At 41.5% G+C, this 25,883-nt stretch overlaps 1 protein-coding gene across 4 annotated transcripts in view; it reads left to right on the top strand.

Annotated features, from left to right (window-relative positions):
• The first annotated feature begins 904 nt into the window (after positions 1–904).
• DAPK1 (death associated protein kinase 1) overlaps positions 905–25,883 on the top strand; it is a 105,814-nt gene continuing 80,835 nt past the window's right edge. For 2 of the 4 annotated variants that reach the window (XR_014787744.1, XM_084834145.1), the window contains exons 1-2: positions 905–1,378; positions 2,455–2,624. Coding sequence is in view for 2 of the 4 variants with exons in the window: in XM_084834145.1 (XP_084690271.1) it covers positions 2,563–2,624 (62 nt within the window). In the remaining 2 variants the exon portion in view is untranslated. The remainder of the gene's footprint in view (positions 1,379–2,454; positions 2,625–25,883) is intronic. The other 2 variants (XM_084834148.1, XM_084834147.1) reach the window with 2 other exon arrangements.

The raw sequence follows: 25,883 nt of genomic DNA, 5'->3' as shown, positions 1-25,883 counted from the left end.
TCAGTGGATGCTCCCTGACTATGGATATCCCTGCCAGGGAGGCTAGATTCACTCCAGCAGGCAAAGGCCACTTTATTAAAGTGGGCCTTGGGTGTATAAGCAAGTCTGTTGGGTTGGAGGCTGTTTTTATTTTGTTACTGTTGTGTTTTTAATGGTGTTTAATGTATTTTATAATTATTTTAATCAGGTTTTATTAGTGACTGTAAGCCACCTTGAGTACCATTTTTGGTAGAAAGATGGGGTACAAGTCAAATAAATAAATAAAAATAAACCTCAGTAGCATTTTCAGAAAGTCTTACCTGCCACACGCATTTGAAAAGCGAAAGTATTTCCCTTCCCAAAAAGGCTCACCCCTTTAATGAAAGTAAACATCAAACCCATGCTAGGTATTCTATACAAACAATATTATTAAAAGAGATTTTAAAGAGGCATTCCATACTGCCATATTTTAAGGTTAAAACGTAGACTAACCTTTTTGTTATTGTTCATCTTTGTAGGCGAACCTTTGTAGGTTCCATTAAGTTTGAAAGGTTATGTTTACACTGACTAACTCACATTAATTACACCACATTACTTAAACCTGCTGTAGAACTGAACAACTTACTTTGATGTGGCAGTTCACCTTGGGCAAAGCTCACCTTGCTTGTTAGCCAGAGAGCCAAAACAAACTGCAACTTGGTAGATAAGATGCTGAAATGGTGGGGAGTTAAGAGTGCTCCCCAGTGTTCATAGCCTATTTTCAAATGCCAGGGCTCAGCCTTTGTGCATATAAACTTTGGACACGCGTAGAGTACCTAACAGGCTAGCTCAGCCTTCCCCAACCTGGTGCCCTGCAGGTGTGCTGGCCTACAACTCCCAGAATTCCCCAGCCAGCATTCTGGGAGTTGTAGGCCAACACACCTGCAGGACACCAGGTTAGGGAAGGCTAGCTCTTACTAGCTAGCCCCCAGTACTTATATATTACCTAGCTGGCTGGTCTGTAAAAACAACCCGAGCCGACAAGTCTGTTCTGTAACCTCCTTGTACTCTGGAGATAACCCGCAGGCAGGCGGATGCCCCTTTGGAGAGCGAGGGGCACTTGCACAGCCAGACCTGCGTGCCCTGTCGCTCCTTTGCACCTGCACGCCTGTGTGTGCGTGGCTGCGCGCGCCAGAAGCAGCAGCAGCAGCAGCAGCAGCGCCCCCTCCCCCCTCCCGCCGCTGTCGTGGGCAGGTCACGAGAGGGGAAGGAGTGGTGTAAATGCGGTTGCTTCCCCATTGGCCGGTTGCCGGAGTCGCTCTCCCTAGCCGCGCTCCGGAGAGCGAGAACGCCTGGAAAGAGAGAGTGCCGCCGCCGCCGCCGCCTCCGAGTGCGGCCGGGGACTCGCGAGCGAGAGAGGGTGAGTGCGCGCGGCGCTGTCTGGAGAGGCGGAGGAGGCGGGCGGGTTTTCCCTCGCTTGTCCTGCCGCCCCAGCCGAGGGAAGCTTTGCTGCGCAGAGGAGCACTCCTGGGCGCGCGCATCCCCTCCCCCTGCAGCGCCACCAGAGGAAGAGGAGGAGGAAGAGGAGGGGGGTCCTTCCCTTTCTCTCCCTGCCTTGGCTTGTTTAGTTGGGCAGCTGGCTGGCTGCCTCCTTCCTTCCTTCCTTCCCCAGCGACTCTGGGGGAGGTGTGTGGAAAAGGCCTTGTACGAGAGCAGAGGGGAAAGGGCGGAGGAGGAAGGGTGTCCCCCAGGGTGGCCGGGCGCGGGACAGCGGGGAATGCCCGTGCTTGCTACCTCATGAGGTGAATTTCGTCTCCGGGCAAGCGGGCGGGTCTTAGGCTGCCTTACTCTATGGAGCAGCAACAGTAGTAGTGGCGGCGGCGGCGGCTCCTCCTGGTAGTACGTCCTAGTTGACTGGGTAACGGAGGGGGAGTCGCTGAGGAATGTGGCGCCCGTGCAGCTCGGAGGCGCCTTCCTGAGGAGAAATGGTGGCTTATGGTGTTTCTGCTTTTGCTGCGGGGAAAGAAGGGGGGAAAAGGTGAGGCGTGCATTAGGAAGCTGCTCTTGGAGTTGAGATGCTTCCCCCCTCCCTCTCTCCTCTGCGGAGGCGTTGTTCTAGGTCTCTCCGGCGGATGTGTTTCCAATTTGCAGCTTTTGAGAAAGGGAAGATGAGGAGAGGCTCTTGCTTATGTACGTGAGGCAAGGGAGAGAACGGCGGCTTCCATTTGCTGTGAGCCAAATTGGCAACCCAGTCCCAGAGGTTCTTAGAGAGCAAAGTTAACCAGCCAATGGCCACCCAGGATTTGTGGTTTCTCTCTCTCTCTCTCTCTCTCTTTTCCCCATACGATGGTTTTGAAACCGTGGCTGCTTATGACATTTGGCGCTATCGGCCTGGGGTGTGTGTGTTGCAGTGTGCACATAGTGACATAACCACACCCCTCTTGCAGACACAGGCATTTTAATTAACCCACTGCTTCTCTCCCTCTCTCTCTTCAGGGCTGGCAACCATGCATAAAGTGTTAGAGGATCCTTCCAGGGATGTGGTGATGAGTTGAAAGACAAGGACAATCAACTGGTTTTTCTTTCTGAGGAGTGGCAGTTATCATGACTGTCTTCAGGCAAGAGAATCTGGATGACCACTATGAGATCGGAGAGGAACTTGGAAGGTACAGTACTTGTTAGAAGGAAGGCTCTTGCAATGTGTGCCTTTATCAATAAAAGCCTCTGGGGACAATAAGAGCAATATAGCATGAGGGGGATGGAGAATCCAGTGATGCCGTTCCCTTTTCACTCCAGTGGAGCAAAAAGGGAACATGCGAAACAGACTGTGTTGGATTTGACATGTAAATGCATTTACTGTTAGTGCATTCCAATGAGTTGCTTATGTGCAGCAGATTAAGGAATCTACTTTGGTATCTTTTAGAGCTTGCATGCCTTGTAAGAGTTATTCTCTAGGCCAGAAACAAAATGTGTTACACTAAGGCTGATGACAGTAGTGGCATTACTATTAGTGCTTTATAGGTAGGTCTCTCCTCACAGAAATGCATATTCAGATGACATTGCCTTAGAAATGTGGCTCCAAGCTAATATAATTTGCTACTTTAAATAAGCATCAGACTAGTGGGTTGAGGAACATTACAGTCAACACTTTCATTACTGATTCATGCTGTGAGTAACTGATAATAGCAGTTTTCATGGGTGATCAGTTTTTGTTTATGTGCTAAGTTCTGATGATAGCAATAACAAATTATCAGTGTATTTAGAGGAATGCAAATTGGTATGTAAAATTAATAATCTATATAGTTATATCTTATAAGGTGTGTTTGAATCCAGATAATTTCTAGTATTTCTTTTCATTTTAATGAAGATCAATCACATTCAAGGTAGTGGAGTTCAGTTTTTCTGTATCAGCCAAATGTCAGATCAAGGGATTTATAGTCATTAAGCAGTGTAGGTTTAACACAGCCTCTATAAAGGATATTGGCTGAGTACTACAGAATGCTGTGTCTGTGCCACAGCTTTGTGATGGAAAACCCAGGCCATTGACTAGCGGTTATAGTTTGTTTTTGGTTTTAGATCTCCCAGCTTAATTGCTAAATGAAGTGTGTGCTTTATAGTGCGTTGTGCTCTTTTCTTACTTCTAGTTCTTAAGGTATTGCTAACTTTTTAATTTAAAAATATAGGTGAACTGTTGGTGCTTATACCTGTGTTGCTTTCCACTGTACTAACAGTTTTACCATTCTTATCTATCTTCACAACAACTCTGTGATTTCCAAATCATGATTTGAAATTGGTCTAGAAATCATGGTTTGGAGATTAGAACTAGCAATAGTTTTCCAATTTGGACATTATGGCGAATTGTAGCAAAAAGTAATAAGTGGACAAGGAAACTTACACATGAGAAGGAAAGAGAACGTGCTGTCCTATGGAGATACTCCTAGTGGCTTGACCAGAGCTTACCCAGTGAGCTACATAGATGAACAGGAATGTGAACCTAGGGATTTGAATAAACTCCTCATTGTTAAAATAGTGGTGGTTTCCATCTCTTGTGTTTATTTAAATAAAATTACCTTTGAATTTATTGTTGCTACTGATGTATCATGTAAAATGGCTATACTAAAATATACATCTGACTTGGACTTTTAAAGTCAGTGCTGTCAAATCATTCTGAAAAAAAACAGTTTCACTGCAGGTACTGTGAGCTGAATATACATTGTTCAGTGTACAGGAGAATCCATGTCTCATGGATTCTGCTTACTGTTTATGAACTGTAAAATAGTAACTGAATGATAGGCTTGAGTTTTGAATTTATTTCTGGTGGAAATAAATTCATATACATAATTCAAATACATAGCATAATGTGAAAACTAAAATAAAGTTCACATTGTTCAGTTTAAATTTAAACATGGTAACGTTCTGTCATTTTATTATGGACAGTGTCTAGCTATTTTTTGTGCCAATGCTGATTCCTGAGTACCATTTTAAGAGTTTTAAACTGTCACCAGGAATCTAGAGGTAAACACTAATTTAATACTAATTTAGAATACTGATCAGAATAAATTGGGAAGTGTGTACTATGTGTTGTTAAACATGTACAGAAAACGATCTTAAATTCTACTTCTTGATAGTAGAAGAGCCCAAAATACGTTACGTTCTATTGTATATATTAATTACTAAATTCATTAGTCGCCCTATAGCAAATAGCTCTTGGGGTAACATACAATAATAAAATATAATCCAAAATGTAATAAAATAATCAGTTAAAAGCAGCTGAGGCTAAAAGAGATATCAGAAGGACTAAAATATAATGGAGATAAAACTATGTAAATACAACATAGCAGCAGAAATATACAGAGGTTTACAAGCCCAAGAGAATAAAGAGGACTTTGGTGTCCAGAAGATAGCAAAGTATGCACTAGGCAAAGCAGTATGGGGAGGGTATTCCATAACCGGGTGGCTACTAACTGAAAACGCCTGCTTCTGAGTAACCACCCCACAGTACCTCAGCATGTAAGGGCACTTGGAGCAGAGTCTCTGATAATCTCAAGTCTTGGGTAGGAATATACAGAAAGAGGTTTCCTTCAGATACTGCCGCCCTAAATTATGAAGGGCTTTATACGTTAACACCTGCATGTTAAATTAGGCCCAGAAATGGGCCTAAATTAGGCCCAGAAATGAACTTGGACCTACTGAAGTTGATACTATGCTGCATAATATTTCATAATGCCCAATTCCTGACAGTCCCGTAACCACCATATTTTGTAGTCACTTAAGTTTTTGGACTATCTTCAAGGGCAGCCCCACATACAATGCATTGCAATAATCTAAATGGGAGCTTACCAGGGCATGAATCACTGAACCTACGCTGTCTCTATCCAAGTGAGGGTCATAGCTGGTGTACCAACCTAAGCTGGTAAAAGGCGCCCCATGCAAGATGGATCTACAACAGGGGTGGAGAACCTCGGGCCCAGGGACCAAATCTGGCCTTTCAGGGTTCCCCAGATCGCTCTGTCCCACCCCCTAGCCTCCAACCACCATTTGGTGTTTTCCTGGCTTTTGTGCAGTTTTGCCCCATTCTAAAAGGTTGAAATGCCTTGCTTAAGGCTGAGTTACTGACAGTAAGAGCTTTAAGCTAAAATATGGTGGTGTATTTTGTATTTTTGACTCCACTCCTTTAGCCTTTGCCCTTTCCCTTTCCCTTGCCTTTGGCCCCACCCACCACTAGAATGCAGCCTCTGAGAGCTCTGAAACGGAATTGTGCCCTTGGGCTAAAAGAGGTTCCCCACCCCAGCTACAAATGTAATCCTGTCCAAGACTGCAACCCTTTCCAGTACAGGTTGAGCACCAGTCACATAGGTTTGGGGTTTTGAGCCCTGAAGGTCATGACAAAAATAATACCTTGGAATTATTTTTCTTACCCACTCTGAAGCTTGCAGCAGTTGCAGTTTTTTCTTCCTCAGAACCCACTGATGCTGATGCTGACTTTCCCTCCATGCTTTGCTCTGGAGATGCTTATAGTGCAAAACGAAAATCTTACATTTAGGAGAAATATGTGCTATGGCAAATAAGTTAGAACTGAAGATCTTATTAGTTAAGTTGCAATTTGTATGGGTTGTAATATCTGCCATTTTAGAGAGCTGTCTGAGGATTATTTTAATTATGGACTTGCACTGCCTTATACCGTGACTGATTACTGGTCCTTCCAACCCAATGTAGTTTAGTCTGACTGGTAAGAGATCTCAAAGGTTTCAGGCCTAGGTTTTTCGCAGCCCTGAGGTCGTTTAAGTGGCGATGGCAACAATTGTTAACTATGTACTCTGTCAGTGGGCTGGTTCACACATCGTGCTAAGCCACCCTGCAAATAAGCCACAGCGGGTTGGTTATTCATGGAACAACCTGACTATCGATTGGGCTTGCCATGGCTTGTTCTCCCCCTCCTTCACCCTCAGTTCTCCAGCTGGCTCCGGCCTGTATCCCAGCGGACTTTGTCTCCCCTCCACGCTCCAATTGCTACCCCTTTTCATTCCCTGGCTTTTAAAAAAAATATTTTTGGTGCCTCAAAAATGCACAGTTGGGGTCATATTTTGTTATTACTGGTCTTTCACAAATGTGCATTTATGGCTGTCTGATAGTGTAGTCTTGCCTGGTCAATTTCCTTGTATGTTTCAACTGTCAAAAAGAGCAGTGAAGTGGAGTAGGTAAAATACAAGAAAACTGATAAGACGACATTGCATATAGGCTAATATGCGCAGCATTGCAGAAGACCAGGGGAGAAATAATAGTAAAAGAAAGGAGGGACCCAGTAGCAGAACTCAGAAGCATTGGAAATGGGCAGGGGGGAGCCAAAAGAGTAAGTTTTTGGATTACCAAAAGGGGAGACAGTGTCTCCCCCTTGGGAATGTGGTCCTCTCACTTTAAGTGTTGAACTGACAGTTCTCAGTGGCCTCCACCTTTTCAACACTTCCCCGAGTCTCCAGCTATTCCAGAAATGGGAGATATTAACTCCCCCCACCCTGCTTCTCAAGGCTCCTTTTCTGAGCAGTTCCTGCTGCAGTTCCTGCAGTTCCCTGACAGTTAGAAACAACAACAACCTGAGACGGTGGCTTCATGAGATGGACAGAATGGGGCCCCATTTGCTCCATCCCATTCTGCCACTCTCTAAGGGTTTTTAAAAAAACTGTCGGGAATATTTGCTCAATTTTTTGGACTGGGAAATAAATGGAAGGGAAATATACACAAATTTAATGGCTGGTAGGTAAATGGAGGGGAAATTTGTACACCTGTAGTAATGGAGAAGTTAATGCAGGTGTGCAAATTTTGCCTCTGTTAACTTACCAGCCCTTAAATTTGCACACATTTCCCTTCCATTTACTTCCCAGTCCAAAATATTGTGCAGATATTCCTGACAGCTTTTTAAAAAAAAACCTTAGGGGGTGGCAGAATAGGACGGAACAAATGGGGCACTAGCTATTCTTACACTGCCCCACCCCCCATGGGGCCCCATTCACTTCATCCCATGCAGCCACCTTCTCAGGGTTTTTTTAAACTGTCAGGGAACCACACTAACCGCAGCAGTAACTGCTTCTTTGCAACTGCACAGATTGGCCTATATGCAACCTCATCTTGTCAATTTCCTTGTATGTTACTTATTCCACTTCCTAGCTCCCTTCAACAGCTGAAACAGAGAAGGAAATTGACCAGGCAAGAGTACACATACCAGACCTCCATAAGTGCACACTTGCAAAATACGATGATGATAATAATTATGACCCAATTGGGCATTTTTGAGGCACTTTTTTTTTTTTTAAGCCAGGGAACAAGTGACAGTCTTTCCAAAGTGCTGTTTCAGCATTGGTGGAAGGGCAGTCACTGGTGAGATTGCGAAGAGCAAGCAGCAAGCCTTTTTTGCCACTCGTGTCAAGCGGCTCTGTAGCCGATTGCAGCAACTCACAATAAAACCAGTCTGCTCGGTTCAAATGACATGACAGCCCTCCATGGGTTGAACAACCCCACAACAAGCCATGGTGGGTTCTTGGTGTGGCTTGTTTGTGAGAAATAAGCCACCCCATGGAAAACACTCCAAGTTCAAACAGCACAACAACCACCCATAGCTGGTTGCCCATGGTGGGTTGTCATGTTGTGCAAACCCAGTCAATGATTAGGGTGTCTGGGAGATTTGAACCTTATGAAAAAGACCAGCATGCCTACCCAGATTAACCTAGTGAGTCATAGTGGCCTGGGTAATTGCCTATATTGCACTGGAAGCCACTTCACACTAATGGCTTGTGATGTGGAGCTGCACTTGCATAATTTAGTTTCGAGTGGCTACCCATATGGGTGGCTGTAACTGTGAATCTGGCCTTAGAATGACAGCCTTGAGAGTAAATTCTATCAAAAACAGTGAGACTTCTGGATAAACTGTTTGAGTTTGGCATGTAAAACATTCACTTATATTATCTACATTAAAATACCAAACTTAAATTAAGATTAGTACTCCCGTACTTATCTCTTAAACAGATGTTATAAGCAATCCGTTCACCATGCAATTTTATAAGGCCAAAGCAGATTTCAGTTCTGTTTGGGCTGGAAATGATTATGGAATAGAAACAAACATTAGCCTCCCCCCTATTTTGTCCTCTTGTGGTTACAAGCAGTGTGACTGTGCATTTTAAATACACCATTCTGCAGTTCCTTCATTATGCTTTGTTGTTTCAAGAACTTTGTGTATGTGGTTGCCACAGTGCTGCATTCTTCTGAGCCTTTTTTTATTGCTCCTAATCAAAACAGTCAAAACATTTAATCCTCATGAAGGTGGTTTAGTTCTACAAAAACATCAAAGGCAGTGTGGCTTAAGTTTAGCGAACTCCTGTATTACAGTGACCTTGAACCTTTAACCTTGACCTATATGTAGAAAATAATCTTCATGAAAAGCAGATACTTCAAGGAAGTACGCTTTCTTGAGTCAAGCCACAAGAGAACAGGCCAAGTCACACATGGTATGCGTAACATGATTGCAGAAAAAGATTTTTTCTATAACAGAGTACCTGCTTTAGAGCTGGGAACATAGCAAAGCCTGAGAGATGACAACTCATGCAGCTTCCTCTCTCTCTCTTTCTCTCTCATATATGCAAACAAGGCTCATACAACCACATGTAATACGCACATAGCACTTCCGTTTCTCTGAATACACGATGTTGTGGACAAACTTGAGCACTGTTGCCATTTTGCCCTGCTTGTACATTTCTCAGAAATATTTCACTGGCCATGGCTACAGAGTGCTAGACTACATGGACGCAAGTGACTTACTCAGGTCTGCAGATTGAATACGAGGCAGAAATGGCCAAAAAGACCAAACAACTCCTTTAGTCCCTCATTTGTTGCTGCAAAGTAGTACGCATTTCAGAGAAGGCAAACTGGATAACTTCTTGCAAGAACCTGCCCCAAATAAATTCCCCTTCAGTTGACTTAACATGAACATATGCCAAATTACTTTTCTGTTCAAATTCTCCCAGTTCATTTTCCTGCTCAGCTTACTCTCCCAACAGAAAAGTCCCATTTTTCCTACTCAGGTTAATGTTGCAACCAGGCCAGCTCTCTTTCTCCCCCTGTTCCCCCTTCAATTTCTTACTTGGACTAATATTTTCTGGGACACACTGCAGTTATAATTTGGAAAAGGATAGCTGGCCAGTCAACCAACAGTGCCACTCCAGGTGACTGTGTGCCACCCTCCTCCATTCATTTCCTCTGGAGACACCAGATTGTCAAGTGCAAGTGCTTTTGCAGTATTATAAGCAGTTTATAGGGCAAGCTGCAGTGCATGCTATTAACCACAGTTCTGGTGCCTGCATTGAAGCTTCATAAGTCTTGGATTGTTCCTGTCAACTTGAGAGCAAAAATACAAAGTAAATCTGCACTGATTTATACTTTTCTTTTTCACCCTAAAGATGTGCATTGTACTGTGCATTGTACTGTGCAAACTGAACAAGGAACTATAGGTGTTCTCTTTTACTGCTGCATCCTCCATAATTCCTTTTTGCTTTGCCCCATGCTGAGTTTCCCACATTTCCTTACATTGAGTAAGGAAGAGTGGCATTGCAAACAGTATAGAAGTACTTTTGAAATTCATTGTGGAAGGTAAAAAACTTTTAAAAGATATGTGAGAATTTATCCTGAGAAGAGACATTATACCATATTCTTATAAATAAAAGTTTGAAACTAAGAACAGCATACATATGTTGATGGAATAATCAAGAATTAAGTACTTATTTATTTGTTATTTGTTACATTTACATTCTGCCTTTTCCTCCAGCAAGTTCAACATGATCCACCTCCTCTCATTCTTTTCATTCTCATTCTGTTGTGTCAGATTGCAACCAGACACCACAGCAGTGACAGGTTTCTGGTTATGTTTAGATGTGTACTCCTGATCTAGTGTTTTGTTTTGAAGTGGGCATGTGAAGAGCTGACTAATGCTGCTTTTTGACCATGGCTATTATAATGTTAGACATGAGTCTCAACTGCTATGGGCACCTGAAGTTAGAACATTAGTTCTTAACAAGGTTTACAACACTGCTTCAGAAGAGTGGAAGCCTCAACACAGTTGATGCTGTTGCCACTTACAGAAGCAGTGCAATAAACCAAAAACCCTTAGGAAAAAAAGAAAGAATCTGCTACAATCCCTGCCAATATCTGTGAGAAACTTTTGGGGAATTTCTCCTCCCCTAGGCGAAATTCGGTGAAATCCCCCCCCCCTTTCTATGCCCACGAATAGGCTGGAAAATTTTGAGAAGCCATTTGTGCACACCTCTCGGTAGAATGGACTGTAGGATTGGACTATCTATCACTTTAGATAGCAGCTAGGAGGTTACTTTCAGAATTCTTTTGCACATAAACAACAAGCAAGCTCAGAAAGGGGAGAGTTTGTAGGCCAGTCCTCACAGCTATTCTAGTTTTCTACTTGTACAGATTTTTTTAGCATAAGAAAACATTCTAAAATGTGGCCCCTCCTCTGCAGTTTAAAGCAATACAGTCCAATTGATCACATTGTTATCACCTCATTCTGCTGCATGTGCAGACCAGGCTTAATAATCCTTCCAAAATCTTGTAGTGTCTGTGATGCTTTTAAACCACTTGAAGTTTCTTTTAAAACTGCCGTTCTAAAATTCATGGTGATGGTCATGCTATATGAAACTCCTAGCATGTAGTTTTGTAGAGTGCAATCCTATGCATGTCTACTAAGAATTAAGTCATACTGAATTTGGAAGGACTTATTTCCAAGTAAGTGTGTGTACGCTTGATTGAAATCAGTGGGGCTTATTTCTGAGTAAATATGTATAGAGTTGTATTGTTAGTCTTCTAAAACAACTGATTCAAAATCCAAACTTCTCAGTAGGGCAGTACTCTTATTACAATCAATTAAAATGCGACAAAATAGTGAGAAAACTTTTGAGTTCTTTAGAATTCTTCATCAGACAGGATGTTAAACAAAATATGGGGCATAGGGGCTGGGATTGCTGTAGTTGTTCCCCAATATTAGAACAATATTGAGCTGAATGCAGAGTTGTTTTTCAGACAAAAGTGCGCATTGAGTTAAAATCTTCAGATTGTACTGTATTCTGCTGAAAAATTAATTTTGTCATTTTAATATGTGTTGTTGTTGTTGTTGTTGTTCAGTCGTTAAGTTGTGTCCGACTCTTCATGACCCCATGGACCATAGCATGCCAGGCCTTCCTTTCCTCCGCTCTCTCCCAGAGTGAGCTCAAGTTCATATTCATTGCATCGGTGATGCTATCTAACCATCTCATCTTCTGCCGTCCCCTTCTCCTTTTGACTTCAGTCTTTCCCAGCATCAGGGTCTTTTCCAGTGAGTTTTCTCTTCTCATTAGGTGGCCAAAATATTTGAGCTTCAGCCTCAGTATCTGTCCTTCCAATGAGCACTCAGGGTTGATTTCCTTTAGGATTGACTGTTTTGACCTCCTTGTGTCTTCTCCAGCACCACAGTTCAAAAGCATCAATTCTTCAGCGCTCAGCGTTCCTTATAGTCCAGCTCTCACAGCCATACGTTGCTACTGGGAAAACCATAGCTTGGATTATACGAATCTTTGTCAGCAAGGTGATGTCTCTGCTTCTTACTATGCTGTGTAGGTTTGCCATAGCTTTCTTCCCAAGGAGCAAGCGTCTTTTAATTTCATGGCTACAGTCACCGTCTGCGGTGATCTTGGATCCCAAGAAAATAAAATCTGTCACTGCTTCCATTTCTTCCCCTTCTATATGCCAGGAAGTGATGGGGCCAGATGCCATGATCTTCATTTTTTTAATGTTGAGTTTCAAACCAGCTTTTGCACTCTCCGCTTTCACCCTCAACAAGAGGCTCTTTAGATCCTCTTCGCTTTCTGCCATAATAGTGGTATCGTCTGCGTATCTGAGGTTGTTGATAATTCTCCCAGCAATCTTAATTCTGACCTGTGATTCATCCAACCTGGCATTTCTCATGATGTACCCTGCATATAACTTAAATAAGCAGGGCGACAATATACAGCCTTGTCGTACTCCTTTCCCAATTTTGAACCAATCGGTTGTTCCATGTCCGGTTCTTACTGTTGCTTCTTGACCCCCGTACAGGTTTCTCAGGAGACAGGTAAGGTGGTCTGGTACTCCCATCTCTTTAAGAATTTGCCAGAGTTTGTTGTGATCCACACAATCAAAGGCTTTAGCATAGTCAATGAAGCAGAAATAGACGCTTTTCTGGAATCCTCTTGCTTTCTCCATGATCCAGCGAATGTTGGCGATTTGATCTCTGGTTCCTCTGCCTCGTCAAAACCCAGCTTGTACTTCTGGTAGTTCTCGGTTCACATGCTGCTGAAGCCTAGCTTGTAGGATTTTGAGCATAACCTTGCTGGCATGTGAAATGAGCGCAATTGTACGGTAGTTTGAGCACTCTTTGGTGTTGCCCTTCTTTGGAATTGGAATGTAAACTGACCTTTTCCAGTCTTGTGGCCACTGTTGAGTGTTCCAAATGTGTTGGCATATTGAGTGCAGCACTTTAACAGCATCATCTCTTAAATAGCTCAGCTGGAAGACTGTCATCTCTGCTAGCTTTGTTGTTAGTAATGCTTCCTAAGGCCCACTTGACTTCACTCTCTAGGATGTCCGGCTCAAGTTCAGTGACTGCACTATCATGGCTATCAGGGAAATTAAGATCTTTCCTGTATAGTTCTTCTGTGTATTCTTTCCACCTCTTCTTACTCTCATCTGCTTCTGTTAGTTCATTCATCCCCAGTAATGCCCTGGGATACCATCTTTTGGATATGAGGACTTTGGTGTTCAGTGGGTCTGTGCAATTTCTGATGTTAGGTCCCTTGCCTTCTTTGTCCTTTATCATGCCCATCTTTGCACAAAACGTTCCCTTGATATCGCCAATTTTCTTGAAAACATCTCTAGTCTTTCCCATTCTATTGTTTTCCTCGAGTTCTTTGCATTGTTCATTTAAGAAGACCTTCTTGTCTCTCCTTGCTATTCTCTGGAACTCTGCATTCAGTTGGGTATATCTTCCCCTCTCTCCCTTGCTTTTCGCTTCCCTTCTTTCCTCAGCTATTTGTAAAGCCTCATCAGACAGCCACTTTGCTTTCTTGCATTTCTTTTTCTTTGGGATGGATTGAGTTGCTGCCTCCTGAACAATGTTACAGACCTCCGTCCATAGTTCCTCAGGCACTCTGTCTGTCAGGTCTAATCCCTTAAATCTATTCGTCACCTCCACTGTATATTCATAAGGGATATGATTTAGGTAATGTACGTAGATCTAAATTAAAATTAAAGTGAACATTTTAAAATCTGTGTTAATCTTTAGTCTGGGCAGAGTTAAGAAATTTAAATCCCATTGATTTCATTGAAATGTCTAGTTGAAATTGATAGTATGTAAAGATTCTTATCTTTGGCAGAATTGTACTCTCATATATAGGTCTCAGGGTCTAGGTACAGGAGTTTGATGTTATCTTACAGAGCAAATACTTAGGAGTTTAGAGCAATTTGAGTCTTACTTTGGTGTGTTTCATACAGTAAGCACTGGTGGAATTTTCAACTTCATTGGGATAAACACTGGTAGCAGTGCACCTTTCTGTTGGCTCAAATAAGATCATGTTTGAAGTAGGTGCTTATTTTAAGCTAAATGCCTGGGAAAATTGCAGGCCCACAGCCTGATTCATGCAGATCCATCTAGGATGCTTGGGGACACCTGCAAAAAAAGGAATATGTCATGCAGATAGCTAGGTGACGGAATTGTGCAATGACTTATCCCCAGTAATGCCCTGGGATACCATCTTTTGGATATGAGTACTTTGGTGTTCAGTGGGGCTGTGCAATTTCTGATGCCTTGGTAATGGCTGCGTTTGGAGGTAACGGATAAACTGTGGTTTATCATTACTGGAACGGGCCTAGAGGAACCATAGACTCATGTGCTCCCCCTTATGCTCTCTTCCTCTAGCATGGCTGTGCAGAGGAGATTGGAATCTTTTCCTTCTGTTTTTCACTAATAGTGCTTAGCATTACGACTAGTCCTGGACAAACCATGGTTAGTGAAACAACAAACTTCAACCATGGCATATTAATCTGGTTTGTTTTGATTAAACATTAACCACAGTTCGGGGTTCAGACTTAACACTATAAACTGTGTTAATCAAGAATGGAAGAAAAAGTTCCAGTCTCGTGGCCACAACTGGAGGAGAGGTGAGGGTGTAATGCAGGAGCCCAAGGTTCACCCATGCTCTTTCTGTAGCCACCTATTCAGTAGAGATTACCCATGGCTTAGCTGTGGTTTAGTGTGATGTCCAAATTGACAAAATATGGTTTGTGATCAGAATTGTAACTCAGAAGCAGAAACCATGGTTTGAAGTGGATTTTTTCCCTTAAAATCTGAATTATGTAAGTCAAGTGTATGCTACTGAGTTGTCAAATCTTAAAATGTCAAGTATTCAAATAAAAATAATTTCCAAGTAAATCTTTGAATTAGTTTGAATATAACATTTAAACCATATTAAGTGCACTTCACTGGTTTCCCCCCAAGCTAAATATTTTAGTTGAACTACTTTTCACAATTGAATTTTTATATATTTAAACAGTGCATAAAATTAATATGGCATACTTTTAAATGCTTTATTTTTACTAAATGTAAGTAAGTCAAACATGCTAAATCACATCTCAACTGATGCAGCACTGTAAAAGTTTCCATAAAACTCATTTCACTGATTGGGGCTACCCCAGCAATATTCAGCTCAAATTACTGTGATGCCTGGATAGAGATGTAAAATTTCTGGAAATTTTAGGCCATGGGAAAAATGTGTTGGGGGAGGGGGTCAGGAAAAATGGAATTTGTGGGGAAAATTGAAAAATAAGCAATACTTTTAGCCCTTTTTACAGGTCTAAAGTCACGTTGTTACTTTAAGACAGCCTTCCCCAACCTAGTGCTCTCTAGATATTTTAGACTTTAGCTCCCATCAGCCCCAGGCAGCATGACCAATGGTCAGGAATGCTGGGCATTGTAGTCCAAAACATCTGGAGGACACCAGGGGTTTGGGGGGGGCTGTTTTAGGAACATAAAGCAGCCTTTCTGTTCCTAAAGTTATATTATGTATAACTTGGTTTGCTCATAAAAATATCATTTTATTTTAAAGCATTTAAAAGTAAACTCAGTTAGTAAATGTGTAACTATTGGCAGAATAAACTATACTTTTACATTTAATGTACCGCGCAAACCAAGATATACATAACCTATTTTAGGTTCCTATTTAATATCTGACCAGAGGGAACATCATCAAGTTGTCCCTGAAACATCTGAATCGCCCTAGAAGCCAGAAGAAGCAGGAAGAACTGGAGGCAGAGGAATACTGGTGTGTAGCATTTGTTCCTATTTGTAAGGAAGTTTAGGAAAATTTCTAAACCTGTTCCTGTTTGTGAGGTGGAGCTTAGGGAAACCTGATCTGAAGAAAAAGCTATTGAGATCTTATTTAGCCAGGAATGACTCAGTTTGAGAATGTATATCAGCAAAATATACTTTAAGTCAAAAATGTTAATAAGGAATGAAAGAAATACTTGCTGGGAATCTTACAGAGAGGATTTTAAAAGACATTTTTCCCCATGGCTTCATTCTTTCCAGACATTTTACATCTCTAGTCTTTCTGTAAGAGTGTTCTTATTACATAGCTTTTAGAAATTATTTTGGTGGGAGTGAAAGGGTGAGTAACAATATAGAAACACTTTGTCTTAAATTCTAAAGAAAATATTTCATAATCCAAATCTGTTAAATGTTCCCAATTTTTCAGAAAAAAAAACAAAAACAGTCCTCAGAAAAATAGGAAAAAACATTTTTTTTCCTAATGTTTCCATTTTTTTTCTGGGCCTTCACATCTCTGTGCCTGGATCTGGTACAAAAATAATGGTTGGCTCAAAAATGAATAAGAATTGTAGACAAATTTCTAGGAGCCACACAAAAATGAATCTTCTCTATCCAGTTCCATTCTACTCTTCCTTTTTCATAGTAAATTAAGTACCTATGACCTTCTCTATTAAAGTCTGCATTTCAGGTACAGTCTTGCTTACAAAAACATATGTTGAATAATTTTAAGGCAGACCCAATGCATTATTTCAGCAAACGTGTTCCCAGCTCCTCATTTGCTAAGACATATGGCGGGCAGACATCACATTTGTAGGAAAGAATTAGTGGGCAGGAGGGAAGGCTGTTCTCTCCTGTGCCTGGCAGTTCTCTCCCTACTAATCCTCTGCCCCAGAGTTGGGCTAACTTCCAGGTTCAGGACTTGGCTGGGGGAAAATGATTTAAAAACAATCTGGGGGCAGGTGAATTGATTTCTAAATCAGTGATTTGAATCACCAAGAAGTCGGATTTTTCCACTGCATTAACATCCTTAAAACCTATTATTTTTACCTCCATTCTCACTGTCCTGCCATCCTCTTTAAAAGGTGAACAGTGAACCACTTTACAGAATTTTTCACAGACATTTTCACAGTAAGGCTGTGCGATAACACTGTATTCTGAACAGAAAAACAATAACCTGGTTTGGACAATTACTGCAACCTATGGTGGCTTATTTAAGCCACCGTGAGCACCAAGGTGGCAATTTATGCCCCCATCACACTTCTGGTGTCATCTGAACCCAGTGAGAGTGGCTTGTTGGGTTGCATGACAAACCACCCCACAACCCTACAACAGGCCATGGGTTCTGGATGGTTTGTTAACCACCCCAACAAGCCCCCCTCACCAGGTTTGGACAACACAGGAAGCTGCACCTGGCAAGGGTAATTAGGGGAATGAGCTGGCATGCAGAGGAGTGGCTAACAACCCACCATGGCTTATTAACCACCCTCATGTTGTATGAACTGGGCCAGTGCCTCGTAGAGTGTCTGTGATCTGAACATGTCTCTGGAAGCTCACAACAGACAGATATCCTGTCTTTTGTTTTCAAAATACATCCTTAGGTCAATCCCTTTTTCCTAATGGTCCATCTTACCTAAACTGGCTGGTTCTTCTATAAAGTAAGTCAAGGGTTGTTGATGAGGTAGAAGCAACTTCTGAATGATTTTCTGATTGGCAAGCTAGGCAACTTACATCAGAAATGGAGCTTCTCTCTCAATTGGTCAAAACAACCATTCATCTCCACCAAAGTTTTTACTGGTCTCAAATTCCCATAACTAGGTAAAGTATCACCTCAGTATTTGGTTTTCCTGGAACCATGCAAATCAGGAATCCAAAGATGCTAACTCACAGGTCCTCCCATTTGCAGTGAAGTCTGCACATGCTCTGAAACCCAAGCCTGCTCAACATGTAACTAGGTAAATTAGACTGACTTTTTATTTTATTTGCAAGTCTGTATGATTTGGTGTCTTTCTTTATCTTTTTGCCCAAATAAACTTATTTTTATACCTTGACATTTGGCTGCACTGCTTTAAAAGGGAATTTCACACTAAAACCTTCTCTGTGTGCGAGACTGCATGGTTGCTAAGCTACCCCTTATGTTCTTGGGATATTTCTCAATGTTACGTTAAAGTCTGTGTCTTCTGGGCTTTGGACAAGTAAATCCAAAGCACCTTCCTTTTTAATTGTTTTCCTAGAACTGAGCTGGGCTAGGCTCAAGGGAGGGGGATCATTGGCAGAAGGACTCCGCAAGCACCTGGAAAGATGAGGGTGTATTGGGCTACCACCACCCAGGTTAAACTTCCAATCGTAATTCTTTTTTGAGAGGGAACCCTTGCAAAGAAGGGAAGCCAGCAATAGGGAAAGACAGCATTCCTCCCTCCCCCCACCCCCAATCCATCACAGGCTGTAAAGCACACTGAATACTGAAATTAAAGCTGCAATCCTATGCATGCTTACCTGGGAGTAAACCGCATTGAACATCCTGGGGCTTCCTTCTGAATAACCATGTGTAGGATCCTCTAATCGTGCTAGATATGGGAGTGGTAGTTGTATTCTGGCAATGTTGAGCATGGGCATTACAGTTGTATGATTCCTGCTTGTTTGGGACTTACAAAAACTTAAATGTGGCCTCAAAAACTGTATTTTCCCAGTAAATGTGGGAAATGTTACGTAGAAGCTGAATTGCATTTATTTATTTGTTAAAAAAATTAATATAGTGCATTTCAGCCAGCCCCCATAAGGACCACTAAGGCGATTCACAATAAAATCACAATCCTGATATAATAGAAACAATACAACCACTATAAAAAATAAAATAAAAGCAGCCTCATTAATATACCTGGAGTGTGTGCCAATGTGGTGCTGGTTCCCGTATACCTTACATTTTGGACCTTTTAAGAGAGAAGACCGTGATAATGGAGAGCAGGTGATCTATCAAATTGCCAAACAGAAATACTGCTGTGCCTGAAAGTGTGCTGTGCATTCCTTCCCCAATTCTAAACACCCAGCTGCTGTCTAATGTTACTAGGATATTAACGCCATTATCTGCCCAGCTCATGTCCCAGGGCATAGTCTGAAGGCACATGAGGCAGCCACCTTGCTGAAGCTAAGCAGGTCTGGGTCTGGTCAGTACTTGGGGGGGGGGGGACCATCTAGGAACCACATGTAGCCATCTTGAGTTCCATGATGGAAGAAAGGTTGGATATAAATGAAACAAATGTCTGTACTGCCATGAATCTCAAAAATTGGGTTTCATCACAAGAAGGGTGTGTTCAGACAGTCAACGGGGGAAACAATACAGAGTTAGTTGTTTCCCCTGTGTGTGCCGGTTGCGTGACTGGGGTTACCCTAATTACCCGTGCCATGTTGCAGGTTGCCATGTTGTCCAAATCCAGTGCACGGCATAGCCGTTGTGACTTTTCACCCACCCTACAACCCATGGCTTTCAGTAGGGGTTGTAGGGTGGGTGAAAAGTCACCACAGCTGCACCACATGCCAGATTCGGATGACATGGCAACCCACAGCATGGACAATTAGGATAATCCCAGTCATGCGACCGGCACACACAGGGGAAACAACCGACACTACATTGTTTCCCCTGCTGATCATCTGAACCCAGTCTAAAAGTCCATGGCGGCTTAGGCCCTGTTCACATGTGCCTGCAACAGCAGTGTAGGCATGAATGTTTGAAATGTGTGGGCAGGGCCATCCACTTGATCTTTTCTCAAATGATCATTGGCCCTACACTGCTACAAGTATATGTAAAGGGACCCTAAATATGACATGTTCTTGTGCAGCCAAACAAATTCCTTTTAATAGTAATACTTGGCATTTGCTAGGAATCAAACATTGTTTTACTTCTTGTTTGTTGTTTTCATAAAGTGTTGCTTTAAAGCTGAAGCGCATGTTTTCATGTCATGAAATAAAAGTTAGAATTTCCTTGAGAATCTTAGGGCTTTTGTTCAAAGTGTCCCCTGTAGTAGATTGAGGAGTGGGGGGGGGGGGTCATCTTTTCATCTTTTTTTTTTTTCATGTAGCTTGACAGAACTTCCCAAAGGAAACATGAACTTTGTCCCAGCGCTACTGCATAAGACAGTGTTTATGACTGGTATTCTTCAACACTGTGGATAATGTTGTACCAATAGCCACAGAGTAGTGGAGGGAGAAAAAACATCACGTGTAAAAGTGGTCCAGCTAGTACATGGATAAGCCAAAGGCCCTAACACTTTAAGCTGTATATCAGAATCCCCATCAACCTGCTGTCCCACACAAATACACAACATTCTAATACCACCAGACCACCTGCAGCAGGATCCTACTTGGATCTTTTTACTGTACCAGCACTGCAATGTGCTATTCTTTCTTCATTACCACTGATGTTTATCGCCCTGCTCATTTCTTCGCTTCAACCCCAGTTCAGCCTTAGTCCGTGCAGTGGCAAATGTCCTCCTATTGAAAGGGTGATGGGTAGGACTATGAGGTCCTCCCCTAAAGATGGTGCCAATATCTAAGGCAATGAATGTAGGTTCTGTTACTTCCACTCTTCCCTTGCTTAGTTTCCCTTCTGTACCTCCCCTGTCTGGTGTGGCTAACAGGATTCATATTCTGCTCCAACAGGTGAGAATTGGTGGGAGGAATGGGGCAAAGGATGCAGCAGCTATATTCTATCTCTCTGATGTCTCAGAGCACCTTCCTCCTCTACACTAGGATCCAGCAATCCTAAGAATTAGGCCTCTGCTTAAACGGCCAGCCTCTCTATTCACCTCACTTTCTGAGTTGCTAGAAAAACAGGCACTTTAATCATGTATCCACTCTGGAAGTTTCTCTGTTTGTTTTTAATGAGCAGTTAAAGAAATCAAATATTCATCACCTTGTTCAGGAACTGTATGTTTCAGCTGTGAAGGATTGGCATAGGTCTGAGAAGTGTGTTTTGTAGACCTCTGGCTCACTGGGCAACAGTAAGCTTGATATAAGCGCATTTTATTTTACATGTTCTGAGTCAAAATTGTGCCTGTTCCTCAATTAAAGTTTTAAATGTGTCAATTACTATTGCTTGTAAAAGTTCTGAGAAGACTAAATCTTCTTTTATCTACACTCGTGCGTTCCTTAACTTTAATCTATATCAAGATAATTTAAAAAGCAAAGCTTGACCTAATTGAATGTGATCGTGGTCATTCCCTACATTAATCAGCTAAGCCTCTAGCCATAAGTTCTATTTTTTTTTAAGTCATGTTTTCTGGTGAGAGAATTAACTATATCAGTAGGAGAATTAAGTTGCAGCTGCCAGCAGCTGTAAGATTGCACACAGCTTTCTTTAATGTTTGCTGCTATGGTTGCCATAATGTTTTTGAACTCCACAATATCGTCTGATTCAGTGTGAGCATGATATGTTTTACTTTCATAAGCACAAAAGTTTTTTGAAAAGATTTTTTGAGTAGATAAATTGGCAGCTGTAGAGTGAAATTGGTCAGAAGAAGCAGGTCTTTAAGTGGTTGTAAACAATGATGGCTAAATAAATAAGTTTGGAAGAGGATGACAACCCCCCTATTCCCCATCCCACCCTCACCCCAAAATACTGGGATCAGCCATGTTGTACAGCAGGGGTGGTTAGCATGCAGCCCGTGGGCTGCATGGGCCCCAGTGCAGCCCCTGCTGCCCTCCACAATAATAACTTATAAAACAAAATGGCATAGCCACTCCATAGCTAAGTTTAACTTTTTTTAAAGCACTACGGTATGCTGTGGAGTGGTTTGCAAATTTCAGTGGCAAATCGCAATTTGTTACTTTGGTTTTTTATTTTTATTTTTCTATTCCTAGTGCAGCCCACAGGGAGGGAAAAGGCCCTTGGACCTCCCACAGTTGCTCACCCCTATTCTACAGATACTTTTTTCATGAATGGCATATACTAGAAGAAGCAGTTACGTTTGGGAGATGTAGTTTTGAAGAATGTTGTTGGGAACAGGGCCAGCCAAGACTTTTTGCTGCCTGAGGTGAAGAGCAAGATGGCCTCCCATTCCATTTACAGAAGCTGAGTGGACTGACAGTTGAATCTTCTTCAACACTGATAAGGGGACAGCATCCTCTATGTACCTGAGTACAACAGGCTAGCTTAGGGGGCGCATAGCAGGTGACATGACATACAGCTCTCCTCCAAAACCTCACTGCCGCCTTCCAGCATCTGCTGCATGAGATGATTACCTAACTCTGCCCTAATAGTTGAGAATATCAGCATGTATTGCTGGCAAGTGTTACTCATTTCAGTACATAAACCTCTCAGCAGGAGGCACATATTTAGTTCTGATATCACACCGAACTATAGTTTGCGCTAACCACAGTGAAGCCAAGCCATGGTTTTGAGATTCATAATGTACAAGAAAACTGGTTTAGTTTGCTGTACAAAGGCCCTGTCATTGCACTACGTTGGTTTCAGCTCATCTTTGTCTTACCAGAGTTCCCGGATACTATCCCAAATTATTCTGCCCTGCCTGACTGCCACCAAAATGACTTCACATGTAGTGCCACATTATCACTTTCTGGCTATTCCTAGGGAGTAAGATAATTGCTCTCAAGTTTGTCAGTTGTAGAATAAGTTCCTGTCTTTTCCAGCACTAATCTCCAAAGGGTACTCCTACCTCTTTCACTGTTGCCTACGACTGTCACCCAAATGCTGGCATAAAGCATAATTTGATCCCCTGCACTGTTCCGTTTGTTCGTTCTCTCTCTCTCTCTCTCTCTCTCTCACACACACACACACACACACACACACACACCCTTTTTCTATCCCAGACTACTGCATCCATTCATAGTTGGCACTGGCAGATATGCAACTGGTGCAGCTCTTTAAAAAAATGTATGTCTGCTGTGTTAGCCGTAATATGTTCTCTGTAATTGACCTACATATAATCCCCCACATCCCTGTGATTTATCAAGTCAAGTATGGAAAGTCTACTGTATTTTGAAACGACATTATCTTTTGTGAGACAATCGTCCTCTTTTTTTTTTTTAACAGTCTGTTCTTCAAGATCCTTCAACGTCTTCTCCGTAGGTAGTAATTCAGCAGGGCATGCTCCCACATGCTTTGGGGGGCAAATATGCTCCAAGCCTGAATGGTTTCACTGCTGCCTGTTGTGCATCTGTAAAAGAAATAGGAGCAAAGAATCAGATGCAAGGGAGATAATTTCTCATCCTGCACAGCTTCTTCCCATTCCATTATATGTTTAACCCAGTGTAGCTGGCAAGCACCATCTCATGTGACTTTGATTAAAGCCTCCCTAGGTACACTGATTCCTAATGGTGGGGGATGTTTAAGTAGTGTGCAACAGGAATTGTACCTCTCAATCAAATTTTTGATGCTTAATATTGCGCAATCCTACAGTATCCCCTTCCTTGATAACTTGAACACAACTAAAAATATACATCATGTGTGGACTGTAGCCACTTACTCTCCTACCTTTCAAATTTGCAGAAGTCATTCATGACATACACAGAGCACCATGCAGAGATTTTCTGCATGAAGAGATACCCAACAACATGAAAAGATTATTGGGATGTATCTTAGAGATGTCAGTAATAGCATATCACCAGGATACATATCATCCGCATATCACCAGGATACATATCATCCGCATACCCCCAGGATACATATCATCCGCATACCCCCAATTTTAGAACATCAGGATATTCACATTGTCAAGCTCCAGAAGAAAAAATATACTCTATTCTCCTTGAATAAAATTTCTTTATGAATCACCTCATATACTTCAAACTACATTCTCATCCCAAGAACAGATACATCTGAAAATAACGTCAGTGTTTTCAGCAGCCTTGAAGCAATTGAGTCTTATGCCTGGAGTGAACTGCTTTAAACCTAGAGGGATTGCTTTCTGTTTAGTGTTTCTAATTGAGGAACAACTATTGGGCATTACATTTATTTTACAGTTCTTAAAGCTTGTTAGGACCACGATTGCAAATTATTTTTCTCACTAATTTTTCTCCCAGTGCAAGGTAGTTGGATGATGTACAATATTGGAGTTTCAATAAAAAGTTGTGGATTGTAAGAACGCAATATAAATCTGATTGTGGTTTTATCTAAGGTGATATTGAAATTATATGTATAATGGAACTTTTTGTACTGTTGCAAACAAATGCATTTTTTTTTAACATTCATCATGTTTGCAGAATAGTTAGAAACTATGCAGATGTAATCTTTTTAATATGCATGTTTTTTCAGTATCGTCTAAAATAATGGGTAATTATTTTGCCAAACAAGCTCTTTAGTATTTCCTATTTTGTGGTGTCACATTCACTAAGTAAATAAATGTTTGATTCCTGCCCTCCCCCAACATACACCCCCCCCTATGGAGACTGACTCTCCATAGGAGTCTTTCTACCACCCAAAAGCCAATCGTGGTTTGTTTCTAATCGTGGTTTGTTCTCACTAAGGGTGCAGTCCTATGCATGTGTAGTCAGAAAAGAAGTCCTATAACTTCTGATTGCTGATTCGGGCATGCTGGAAACTGTAGGACTTTTTTCTGTCTAAACATGCATAGGGTTGCATTTTTAGCATTTAAACAAACAGTTCCTGAGTGTAAACAGTGATTTGTTTATAATCCAAAGTAGAAGGTTCTAATCTTCCTCTGTCATGCAAAAGAGGGGGCGGGGGAGCATGTGAGCGAAGGCTCACAACAGTTAGTTCAAGTGGCAAAAAAGCATGGTTTTCCAGTATAACTGAACCTGGCCTAAGGCTCAACTCAAACATAACTCCAAATAATAGTTTGAAGGCTTGGCACAGCCTTCTTTTCTAAGCCAGTGCTGGTTAGTCTTAATTAGAGACGTGAAGGCCCTGGGAAAAAACGGGAAATGTTTTTTTCCATTTTTTCCCCAAGGACTGTTTTTGTCTTGTTTTTTCTGAAAAGTTGGAAAAATTGAACAGCTTTGAATTATGAAATATTTTATTTTAGAATTTAAAACAAAGTGTTTATATATTGTTACCTAGTCTTTACTCAACCCAAAATGATTTTTAAAAACTATAATAAGAATACTTTTATAGAAAGACTAGAGATGTAAAATGTCTGGAAATGAAGCCATGGGGAAAATGTTTTTTTTATTCTCTCTGTAAGATTCCCAGCATAGTTATTTGTTTAATTTCTTATTAAAATTATTGATCTAAAGTATATTTTATTGATAGACATTCCTAAGCTTGAGTCTTTCCTGGTTAAATAAAATCTCAACAGCTTTTCCTTCAGATCAGATTTCCCTAAGCTCCACTCCACAAACAAGAACAGGTTTAGGAATTTTTCTAAATTTCCTTACAAACAGGAAAAGATGCTCTACACCAGTCTTTGTCTGCTTCCAGTTCTTCCTGCTTCTCCTGGCTTCTAGGATGATTCAGATGTTTGAGGGGTACTTGCTGATGTTTCCTATGGTCAAACATTAAATAGGAACCTAAAATAAGTTATGTATATCTTGATTTATGAAATTATTTTGTTTGTTACATTAAATATAGAAGTATAGTTTATTAGGCAATTACAGATTTACTAACAGTTTACTTTTAAACTTTTAAAAATATAATGATAATTTTATGAGGAAACCAAATTATACACAATAACTTTAGGAACAGAAAGCCTGCTTTATGTTCCTAAGGGCGCAATCCTATGTATGTTTAGACAGAAAAAAGTCCTACAAATCCTAGCATTCCCCAGTCAGCTAAATCAATCCTTCCTGACCTAGTGGCCTCCAGATGTGTTGGACTATGGTGGCCAGCATTCCTGACCATTGGCCATGCTGCCTGAGATTGATGGGAGCTGAAGTCCACAATATCTGGAGGGCAACAGGTTGGGGAAGGCTGTCTTAAAGCAACAAAGTGATCTGTAAAGAGTGCTTTAAAAGTATTGCTTATTTTCCAGTTTTCCCTCAAAATTTCCATTTTTCCCTGGAAAAAATGTTTTTTTCCATAGCCTCAAAATTTCCAGAAATTTTACATCTCCAATTTTAATGAGTGATG

The sequence above is a fragment of the Heloderma suspectum genome, chromosome 2, assembly GCF_057233095.1.
Source record: "Heloderma suspectum isolate Gila_16-S chromosome 2, 16-S_ref, whole genome shotgun sequence".
Lineage (NCBI taxonomy): Eukaryota > Metazoa > Chordata > Lepidosauria > Squamata > Helodermatidae > Heloderma > Heloderma suspectum.
The sequence above is the reverse complement of the archived record's forward strand: the minus strand, read 5'-3'. Positions and strand labels throughout refer to the sequence as shown.